Source organism: Branchiostoma lanceolatum, chromosome 3 (assembly GCF_035083965.1).
Source record: "Branchiostoma lanceolatum isolate klBraLanc5 chromosome 3, klBraLanc5.hap2, whole genome shotgun sequence".
NCBI lineage: Eukaryota > Metazoa > Chordata > Leptocardii > Amphioxiformes > Branchiostomatidae > Branchiostoma > Branchiostoma lanceolatum.
Window position 1 is genome coordinate 31,509,606 of NC_089724.1, and position 12,144 is coordinate 31,521,749.

Consider the following 12,144-nt stretch of genomic DNA (forward strand, 5'->3'; position numbering starts at 1 on the left):
ATGCTATGACAATAAAAAAATTGTATTATTTGCGATGACAATACAAAATTTGTATTGTCACTCAGTTTTGTAGAACCCGAACCCAAAATGGGCGCACTTTGTCCATGACTAGTTGGCGGCAGTTAATACTACTGCTGCATTATTGTTGACATTCTCTGGCTATTTAGAAGAGCACATGTGCCGTTATCAGGTGGAGAAATCATAGAAGAATTTCAGAGTAAACCATGATAAATTCAGGGCACTGCCTCTTGATTCTGTCAAGGCCAGTAGAGTGTAGTGTACATATCTGTAGTCACAAACAGATAAATCATTCTGGGTCAGTAGGATGTGAAAATCTTTTTATTCCATTTAATCTAGGAAATGTACATTTTGTAGACAGAAAAAAGACCAGCCTGTGGTTATGTATAGTCTTCCTTGGTCCCTAAATATCTCTTATTTCTTCAAGTCCCTCTTTGACTTTGTCTACCAAACATGCCAGTGGTTAAATACTCTTCAGGTAGGCTGGACAGTGAAATAATTACCAACATAAGCCACAGGCCAATTCTAGAGATTGTGCCTATTCAGTTAATGGGCCTACCATTTGAAAATAAGGGTCTCCTTGATTCTAGTCTTTTATACAGATCAACTTTCTATTCCTATGGATGAGCGTGATTAGCCCACCTTTATTTCCGTAAGTTGCTATTGTTCTTAGTCATATTGTTTGTTAGTGGAAATAGATCCGAGATAGATCTTTCAGAATCCTATATCAATGATGCAATTTTTTTCTGCCTTCAATGTTGATATGAGCTGTTGCTAGTCTCTCAAAAAAGGAGGGTGTAGTCTCAAACCTCTATGAACATTTATGATATTATAGGACCTATCTTGGTCATAGACAATTAAATGATCCTAGTGGGTTGCAGATTGGTAATTTGTTAAAGTCAGATAGGCCCTGTTCATGATGCAAAAATCAAAACAGTTCAAACCGTTTCAGCAGGATAAATCAAATTATTTGTGAATATGAATGCTCCAAAACGGTTTCATTCCGTTTTATTCTGAACCTTCTCTGAAGGTAGTCTGCAACGGTAGAGACTAAAACAGTTTCGGCGAATTGTCATCATGAATGCAAAAGTGTAGTGAAAATGTTTTGCCTTGGCGTTTATGTCATCGTACACTTGGTATGTGGGTTCGTAGTTCACGGCGTCACTCTTGCTTAGCGCAGTAAACTGGATACTTTAATCGTAATATTTTGTTATGACCACCAACTTGAGTTCTAACTGGTTCTGAGGAAACCCGGGAGTCCTGATATGTATATTCTGGGAAATGAGGAGATCCAGAGGAAACTTGATGGTGAATATCAGAACCAGGAGGTGTACGAAGAAATTTCCAAGGCCATTAAGGAATGCAGCTTCAACAGGACGTGTACAGCAGCAGTGTCTATCGAAGACAATTAAAGTACAACTCTTGGTCAGCGCAGAAAAGTGAAAGTTTTTAGTTGTCAATAGAATATTTCGGACGCGTTTTTGACTCGTGAAATATTATTACAGCCGTTAATGATAAACGACTTAAATATAGTTTTAGACAATTTTTTATGGTAGGACCTGCCTTGAAGACATGTACTTGTCAGGAGATTTCAACTTTGGCGCAGAGAAGGGCTGCGTACTTTATTCGGTTCTTTTCATGTTACATCTCAGGACTGCAAATTTGCCCAGAACTTTTCCAGAATCGGGGTGCATACTTTAATAAGGGTAACGTTACATGCTTTTTTAGAGAAAATACAGTAGTTTCACTTCTACAAACTACCAAACTAGTTTCATCTCTACACACTACATTCATGATGATGATGATGATGATGATGACTATTTGCCACTAGACTCTTCCACAGCCACAGGATGTTGTGTTTTTTTTTCTGATGCTTTCTCTTTGCTCCAATGTTTCCTCTGACACAACTCCAAAGCTTAGCGACAGTGACTGATTGGTTGTGTGAAAAGCACTATATATGTGTTGCAGGGTGAGACAGGCTGGGCCACAAATTCAATTCAATTCTTATGGAACTCTTTGCTTATAAGGACAAATGTTAAGTCATAAAAAGTTTTTATATAATGATTACCGGTAGTCCAATTACCATCGACATGTCTGTAGTTGAATTGTCCTTTTTGAAAGATATTCCTGTATTCTCAAAGAGACTGAAAGTAACCAGGTTATCCTAACCATTGGTTTGCCTTTCTAGATCTGAAGTCATGAAGAGGTTTTATATATTACTAGCTAGTTCCTTTTAGATGTCTGTACTTGAAGGTCCTTTTTTGAAGACATTTCTGTACTTTTGAAAGAGAAGGAAAGCAACCGTGTAACAGTACCCTACACATCAGTTTGCCTTTCTAGATTACTTCTAGAGTCACTAGCAAAATAAAAGTGCTGTGAAGGACAAAATCATCTTTTTTTTTTACTTATAGACATAATTGTGACTTATCTATCCCCCAAATAGGAAGTCTGTTTTGTTAGGCAGACACTACACTGCTCATAGAAATGATCTTAATGCTGCTCATCCTGATTTCTGGAGAGCTCTTAACTCTCCCATCTACCTGAAAGAGAGCATGGCTAAGTGTTCTATTTTGGTCGTGTTGACGGGAATTATATATGCGCCTTTTGCACTCCTGGACAAGTGACTCATCAAGCCGGCGATGATGGTGGTGGATTACATTGCAACGCAATATTCTTGCACTTAACGTAAAAGCGAGAAAGGGAAGGACGGACCATTACAAGCACCTGTAAACCATGGGGCAGGAGAGCGGGCATGTGGCAAGTCATCGGGGAGCGATGAGTAAATGAAAGGCAGTATGGGACTTCTCAAGCAGTTCCCAAAACCAATATCAAATCCTGTTAAAGATATGTCTGTAATCCTGAACCTCTTCCCGAGCATACCATATGTGCTATCTACTTCACAGAAGTTTGTGTATCCTCATTAAGATTTCTTCAGGAAAGATTTGAGGACGGCTCTTTTTTCTTTGGTTGGCAGTCTTTTGTCAAAAGGTGCGATTAGAGAAGGAAGGTGTATTGGTGGGGTAGGTAAATGGATTGAGTGGTGATACTATGTAGGCTCTTGTTGATTAGTTGGCATTGAAGCCTGGGCAAGGGTCAGAGTCTGATAATGGAGTGACCACTCTTTCATTGATCCCTGGCCCTGCCACTCACTGCTGTGGCCAGTTTGGCATAATGTGCGAAAACCGGACATTAGCAAGTTGGAATTGGATATCACCTCGTGACCTCACTCTCTGAACTCCTAACATAAAATAACAAGGTCCCCATTTTGTGAGCAAGGTGAATGGGTGCTTGTGTGTTGAATGCATACACCTTGTTGATATCAAATCATAAATTAGAGCCCATGATAATGGGGCATCCACATGCTGAGGCGGGAAGATGGTGTGTAATGTAGTTAACGTATTCTGAGCATGCAGCGTTACCGGCTTGCTTTGAGAGCGCCGGTGTGGTGAATATGCTGCATGCGATTGTACATTAATGTTACACTAATCATCTGCTCGGGGTTGGGACGGTCGAGATGGTTTCAGTTGCCACGTTCTATCAGCACCTTTCGCCAAATGGGCAAACTACTCAGGTAGAGGAAGGGATATAAATCATCGTTTTTTTTGCCAATAGTGTGGAACAAGACCAGGTAGATGGAGCTGTAGGTGTCAAAGAACATGGTGAATGGATTTTAGGCATAATGGAAAACATGGCTTTGAATTCAGACAAGCATAGTATGGGAGGGTAAAGATAGCACACACTTGTCCTGTAGTTTGTGTAGTATTAGTTGTAAGGCTGGTAGTCTTGTCTGTCACTCAGGGTCGTTGCCTTGTAGTGAGTATCTTCTTGCAGAAAATATGGAATAGCATTAAAAGTTTATCAGTCACAGTGAGTAATGATGTCAATAACAACAGTTAACACTTGCAATTTGCTTTCATAAGTGAGAATTTTTTTTACAGGGAATTGAAAGTTTCATATCTATTCATTATCATGAACTGAGGCAATCTACATAACCATTACATAACTATGATACTATAAAGGTATTTTAAGTTCGCATGGATTTAATTTTGTGGTAGGGAGAAAATGAAGCATTTTCGCAGTGGTTTGAAAAAAGTTTGCAGTGAAAAAGGTACTGTTATTAAAACCTGTGAACAATAAACTACCATGAAAATGTCGACATTTGCAGGACTTTGCACAAAGAAGTCAGTAGGAACTTGGAAGGGTTATCTACATGTATACTCTAATTTTTACAGAATTGAAGTTATTACATGTGTAGCTATTTTTAGCCATGTCATGAGAGCTTTGGTTGATACAGTATAGAACTAATGTCAAGGTCGAAAGGAAACATTCTAGATATGGCAAACTTGAAGTATTTTGTAATTCTTGCAGATTACGTCCTATATCATCCAGTTCCAGATATTGCTAGACAAGAGAAGCAGAAAAGGACAGCTCAACAATGTTGTTCTATTTTAGTATTTACCAGACAAGGAGGAAAGCCTCTCAGGAGGAAAACCCTCCGGAGGGGGAATTGTGACAGACATAACAGATAACCTTACAGACACAGAACCATTGGAACAGAAATCAAGCTGAAGGGCATGAACAAGTGGTTGTCCCAACTATGTCAAAAATCCTCCCTCTGACAGACACAGCCAGGTTGTTAACATTTCTGTCTTTCCTTGCAAAAAGACAAGGATTGCTAGACAAAGACTGATGTCATGTTCTTTGTGTGTTAATGTTGAAAGTTCATGCTCTGTAGTGTTGCATGTTGTTGAATAGTCCCATGTTACAATGCCTTTCTTATATGGTCATGCACATTACATTTTGTAATAAAAAGCATTCTGTTTTTGAATAAAAGTCGTTGTGGCAACAACGATCTATACATTTAGAAAGATAACATTGAGGACAACAAAGACATAACGGGATAGACAGCCTTAGTGGCATTATGCAGTCTGTCGTGATTGTATGGGCAAAAATGATGCCTCTTCCACTTTTTACATTAAAATAGATGAATATTTGCATGTGAATCATTGTGCCAATGGCATTTATTATTTGTCATTGATGTGCAAGTTGGGCATGATTTCTGTGCTTGCTGTCTGCGCTGAACCATTAACCAAGGTTGAAGTCAAGACAAAAGCAACAATGGCAGTGTCTGCAAAGGTGTGAGGTTTCAGACAATGAATAATTTAGATTGTCTAATGACTCAACCATTGGCGGAAAAATGTGCTTTTGTTTACATTTTTAAAACATTCTAGTTTCTACTTTCCATTTCTGACATGATAATTTGATGTAATCCATGTTGGAAAAAAATTGTACGAAATGACATGGTAATTTGATGTAATCCATGTTGGAAAAAAAATTGGTACAAAAAAATTACATAAATTGACAAATAAAGATGATTAACAGGTGCAGTTCATTGCTGCTTTGGCCTTATCAATAATTTAATTGCAAAAAAGGAGACTTAAGTCATTGCTACCTTCAGGGGTATGGAGGCTAATAAGCCGAGTATTAAACATGAGAATTAGATAATGATAAGGCCACACCATCTTAATTTTATGGATGACATCCTCTGGAGACCCCAAAACTAATGAGCGCGGGCGAAAAAAAGAAAAATCCAGCAAAAAAAAAATGGTGCTAAACCACAGCACTACAAAGCTGGCATTGTGAATTGAACCACAGAACACACTGTATCAAGCAAACAACAAGTCTTTATTTGTAGGAGGTACATGTAGATTGTATGGTCCATCTTAGCAGACTCAGCTCAAGTGATGGATGATTAATATATTGATAAAAACGATAAAAGATTGAAGTACAATATTAGAAGGTAATTAGCTCCAAGGACAGTGGATGATATACTAGTATGACTGATGATGTGACTCAAAAGGGCAGTTTGGACAAACATCGAACTCCATATTAAGCATTTCATAGTTCACACTTACAAATCTCGCTGCAAAAGAAACGTGTGAGAGCCGCTCTGGATATGACGTCTTTGAAATTGTCTGGGCGCTACTCGCTGACCGCCCGCGGCTACAACAGCGCAAACGTAACATCCCCCTCGCCAACACCAATGGTATACCAATCCACAATTATGATCCCAGTTTTCTTGTGAACTTTGATGCTGACATATTTTCTGGTGGTATACAACAAGTAGTACACAACAAGGTTTATGACAAGCCAGCACAATGCTGGCCTTTTGCGTCAATATTGAGTCGGCAAGTTCCTGAGTTCTATGGAGCCTTGAAAGAGGTGATTTTTCCGTCTTTCCTTTTATTTTGAGAACAGGCGAAAATCAATGCATGCATGGATGTCATCCATAAAATTAAGTTGGCGTGGCCTAATAATAACAATAAAGAATCAAATTGAATGAGGATTTGGACAAGATTGTTTAGCATAACCCAATTGGCGCACGTGCAACGTTTTAAGAAGTCAATCCTTAGTAGTGGCTGAAAAAATGTGTTTCTCAAAACTCTTTTATGGGCATATGGCAGAGTGACAAGAAAATCTGTGCAGAGTTTCAAGTTTTTAATTGCATCATGTATGAAGTTTTTTCATCTTGCTACATAGATATGAATTTTGACACTTATCTTGCAACCAGGCATAGTCTTCTTATTTCCAAACTCCATCTTTTCAAAGACACAAAGAATGAAATATGTGCGTTCTTTTTCCCAAATACCTACAGCAGCAGCCTTCTGGGCTATTTACCCTGGACTCTGTTACTGTCTTTTACAAGCGAGCTGGGTGAAATTGGGGGGCTTGTGCACTTAGATCAGCGACCTTCTTTTAAGCACAAGGGAAGTAGGATAGCAGATAGCAGTAGGCACCATAGGGAACAAGGAAATTGATGCTGTTATCTCAGCCTCAAATGCAGTAATGGGTTCTGAATAGACTGTGGACGTCCTAATGAAAATTAATGTAGTGGAAGATCAAGGAGCGCAAGGGTTACTGCTTCAGCATGCACATTTTTATTCCCACAATTCTTGTCTATTGTATGTCACAGATGCAGTGGAAAAATACTGCATACAATGTATGTTCGGTCAATGTTAAATGTCGACGATGGCAATGATCGTGGTAACATAGTGACTTATGCGGTGACCATTGTCATGGTTAGTCAAAGCGTCATGATTGAGTTCGGAGAGTGAGCTTTTTACTTTTGAACTAAAAGCTTCAAGTAAGTCTCTTACTTGTGGTCAGTTATCATTTGAGCCAAAAGTCTTCCGTCACTTACTTGTGTTCAGCAGCTCTCAATAGACAGATTCTACAAGGTAAGCTACTTACTACATTTTTTTCTCCAAATCCATTTATTCAGTTGTTGGAATGAAACACAAGCACCCTGAGACCATGATACACCAGAAAGTTCTTAACATTGTATAAAGCTATGAGTTCAGTTTGAAACGGTTGTGTGAAATGAATTGAGCAGCAATATGCCCATACTTAATCATGTTAACCTTCCTGTCAAGGAGGACTTCAGTAGATACGTGGCACTAACAGTTAATCAATGTGGCAATTTCACCTACTAGGATCAGTGATTAAGTCAAAGGCCTCCTCTGTTTCTTGAACAGCTGATGACTTTTCAAGTGCCATAATTCATGATTCCACAATATTCCTTCTGTACTGGAAATATCAGTGCTAAACATTGGTCGTAAAGACAAAAGGTAGTGCACTGAAACTGAGGGTCATTGTTGTACAAGCGGACTAGTTTTGATACAAATGTTTGACACTTCTTTTTACTCATTTACAACGGGCTACACAGAAAACATAAGCCAAGTAAGCTTCAGAAAAACACATGTTCTCAATTCTTAAAGACTTAATTCTGCCGTCTTAAAAGAAATGCCAATTACTTGTTCCCTGGAATGGTCAGTATTCCATTTGCATCAAAATTGGAAAATTTCCAAAATTGTCCCAAATCAATGAAGACTAATTCTGAAGATATAGCTGTAGATTTATGGAATCGTTAATGAAGCCATGCCATAAGTAGATCGATTGTGGCATACTTAACAATTTAGAAGGTGCCAAGTACATGATGAGATAGGCCAGCACATTATCTGTTCCTTTGATTGGTGGTGACCATTGCCAGCCAGGAGCTTCCTTCAAATGTCACAGGAAATCCCTCGCACAAACCACCCAAAATTGAGATAAATGTGGCGGAAGGACTCTGCTATCACGGCGGACATGGCAAGAAAAATTGAGGTTCAAAATCAAAAAGAGGTAAAGATGGTAACAAGAGGCTGTAATTGCATTATTACTAGTTCACTGCACTTAGTGTCATGCGGTCTTACAAAGGATTTCTGAAAGCCTCCCCGGTGTTAAGGTTAAAGGAAGTGTACTCGTGATGAAAAGTGCCTGGCACACCTGCGATGTTCCAGTGGGCAAATGTGTAGCCAGATTCCCTCAGGGCATTGGGAGGGGAGGAAAGTGGGCAGGGGAAGCTAGTGAAGTAAGTTACCTTCCAATTTACTTGCAGACAGGTATTATGCGAGGTCGCCGCGTGGCTCCAGTTTGATGGCTCGAGTCTGACGAATCATGAGACCAATGGAGCCATCCCTATGATGTCAGGCTGCGGATGTTGACTCATCACGCCTATCTGGCATGTATCATGTGAAAATCGTAGCTCCTGCCTTTCCTCACAAATTTATAGCGGCAGAAAAAGCGAATCAATTGCATTATTTGAAAGGTTAGCACATATAAACAACCCTGATAGAAGAGAAACGCAATTTGGAGATTGAGAGGCAGGGAAGCAGTTAGGTTGAGGGTCTGATGTGAGATAAAGTCTGCATATGTTGGCTGAATGGCTCCCAGGCAGAATAAGCTCTCCATAAAGATACTGATTATTGCCAGCAAGCAGGGCTCTTTTCTTTATTAGAGATCATGATAGCTCGAGTTCAGCATAGTATTTTCCCATCTTCTGTCTGGGCACCACATACCATATGTACATGTCAGGATGGTACTACGTAGTACGAAGTGGAGTTATCACCCTGACATGCCCAAAAGCAGTAATTCTGTTTGCTTGTTTGCATCCCTATTTAACTGTAAATGTGCCTTTGGCATTGTCCTAAGACCATTTTTCACTGAGGAGTCACTCACAAAAGTGTGTTTTTGTACTTAAACCTTCATTGGACCTTCAAGAATTTGAGTATGAGAGGAGATAAACTGAACAGAAATAAATGTCATCTCTCCATGTCTAAAAAGAATGAAGCTGTTATCTATAGCAGGGTGATTGCGCGAAAAACAATCGTGCAAAAGTCTGTTTTTTAGGATGAATGAAATTCTTATTGTCGAATATTCATAATAAGAAATTTCAGAATCAGATATGTTAGAGTTAAGTTTAAACTAAATAATTAACAGTGAATTTTACATGATACAAGAAAGACAGAATATTTGACTATGTAATTGTTCACCATTCTCTATTCAAGCATTTTAGATCATCATACTTTTTTTTAGTATATGGAGGAGTTAATTATACCAGTGGCTGGTGTGAGGGAAACACTGTCACATGTATCTTAATAGAAACTACAGGCTATCCATCATCCGACATTACTGGTTTTGTAAATATATTAGAGCCATCAGGGGAAGGAGTAACAATGGGTACACAAATAAAGATCATTGTGTGAGGACTTTTAACACCCATGAAATATTAAAATTGGATTTCATCCTCTCATTTGATTACAATCAATATTGTTGAATTATTTATATGATTGCTGCTTTTAGAGGATTAAAACGAAAGCAGTTTTAAGGACCTGTGACTTCGGGATGAATTAGGTTTTATTCTACAGGCTCAACCCCTTTATATCTACCAATTTTGGAGGAGGAAGTCTAGGGATCATGTTTCTGTCCCATGTTTTATCATGAAACAAGGGTACCATCAACTAGATGCTTCTTACAATGAATAATTGATGCCCTTGATGGCTAGGTGATTGTGAGGGTGTCGGGTTCTAAGGACAGCCCCCACTATCTGTGCCATCTACCTGGGTGCTACATTTCCGGCTGGCACAATGATCCTCCGTTTCACCACTTCCTCCAGCAGGGGGGTGGTATTGAGACAGAGCCATCTCCAAAGGGCAATCTTTATCTTCCTTAATAGCGGGCACATTTCTCAAGGCAAACTAATGGTTTGTGGTGGCAGCTTGCAGGCATGCCTCTCATTAAGTTACATCACATGCATTAGAAGTAATCATTCCTGCTCACCTCGAAGCCCCCATTAATGATTTACCAGGTCCTAATCAGGTTTTGATGGGAGTGTACAGGGCTAGCGAGCTGTGCATTAGCTGGATGCTCCTCTGCCCACCAAGTACACAGACTGATGATTAAACTGCGTGAGCGATGAGCATGGAAGGGCTGTAATTATCGGAGGGCCTCGTAATGGAAGGTGTTGTCCAGCGATAAATCCTGGAAATGGTGGCCGGTCTGAACCCCCTCCCTGAATACCATTCATGTCTCTGACTCTGGACCAGCGACAAAAGACAGGAAATACCATGTTCGAATTGATAGGAAGGATGCTGTACCATTTCTTATTGTACCTTGTCATATGCTTGTGTACTTTTGTTCATGTCCCAAATCCTTTATGCAATCATCTTTCTTCAGGGAATTATTATCATCAGACCCTTGAAAAAAAGGGTGCTATTTTTTGGTATTAAATTAGAGAATTTCATAGTTGGGCAAGCCGGTTTATGGGGAGGTTGTCTCCTGGGGTGGATATGGTGTTGAAGTAATTCCGGGCTGGAGCCCAGACATCAGTACCATTTGAGACCCACCAACAGTGATTTCGCCATCACCTGTTGAGGTGGGCACGGTCGATATAGTGGAATCTCTTCTACAGCGTTTCCATTAGGGGAGGATCTTGTTGGCTGTAGAGAAGTAAAGAGGATGAAGGATTCTAACCCACCTCTGACTGGAGAAAGAAAGTGTATTTTTTATGTTGAATTTCATGTTATTGTCAGAGATGCCAATTAGTAGCACATTTATGTTATAATTAGAAAAGAATGAAAACACTACAAAGTTTTGGTAAGAAGTTAACTTGTTTTACCGCCAGAATCTTTCACATTGTATCAAGGCCGTGACCCCGAAAAATGATTTTGGTACAGAAATATATTCATGTTGGTGCATGATTGAAATGGCAAATTTGATTGCAACGCTGGATGACATCACTCCTCTAATGCTTTCCATAAAACAGAAAGGTACTGACATTTTGATAAATGAATGTCAGTGATCATTTTAAATGTGCATATTGAATGCATATTATTTTGTGGTATTACTTACCCCCCTTCAGCTATGCTTGGAAGCTACATGTTCCTTTCTATAACAGCGTATTGAGGTCTATTTCAGTGGAAAAATAAGCAATTTCCTGTTAACTATAGACATTTTGTGAGATGTTATTCTTTGGTATATAATCTTAGCCTGATCGGCAGTGCTTTGAGATTTGAATTGAGAATTATTAGATTGGTACTTCCCCTTAGTGCCGGCAGATTGTGGCAGGGTGCCTGAGATGTCATTGTTGATGAAATGTAGGGGTCCCTCGCATGCTGCAATAACCTACAAATTGATCAATGTGAAGTGACGGTTTTGTATTTGATGTGCCTTCTGTTTTCTTTGAAATTGTCTCTTTTGTTTTGCTCAAGTATGCAAAAAATACAATCTTCAATTTTCATACACCCACCTGTCAACAGAATCCCATTGTTGATAAATGTACGAGGTCTTCTGAGTCTACTCATGATGCTGCATAAGAACAGGATCAAGTGCAAATGCAGCAGACTGCCCCCAGTAATTACATTTTGCAGCTTGTAATTAACTTACATCTTTTAATGCCAAGCTTCAGTCATCATGTTACATTCATGTTGTGTCAGTTTATGTTATTGATGCCTCCGTTTCTTCCCTGCAGGTTTTTCCTGAAGTTTTTCATGAAATGCAATCAGAATTGTCTGAAGAATGCGGGCAATCCAAGGGACATGCGCCGTTTTCAGGTACTTTGCCCTATTCTTGCATGTTAAAGTAATCGTGGTGTATCCCCTTGTTGTGTTGTATGCAGGTTTTTCCTCAAGGCTTTCCTGAAGTGCAATCAAAACTGCTTGAAGAATGCCGGTAACCCACGAGACATGCGACGCTTCCAGGTATTCCCCTTACCGTCCCTATGGGTGCCTTTCCCTTCTTTTCTTTGCT

General features: G+C 39.5%; 1 protein-coding gene across 11 annotated transcripts in view; it reads left to right on the forward strand.

Annotated features, from left to right (window-relative positions):
* Window positions 1–12,144, forward strand: part of LOC136431416 (transcription factor COE3-like) — a 93,074-nt gene that overhangs the window by 39,491 nt on the left and 41,439 nt on the right. For 6 of the 11 annotated variants that reach the window (XM_066422783.1, XM_066422784.1, XM_066422781.1 and 3 more), the window contains one exon: window positions 12,014–12,095. In XM_066422783.1, the coding sequence (XP_066278880.1) occupies window positions 12,014–12,095 (82 nt within the window). Of the gene's footprint in view, window positions 1–11,866; window positions 11,949–12,013; window positions 12,096–12,144 lie in introns of all 11 variants that reach the window. The other 5 variants (XM_066422779.1, XM_066422785.1, XM_066422780.1 and 2 more) reach the window with 1 other exon arrangement.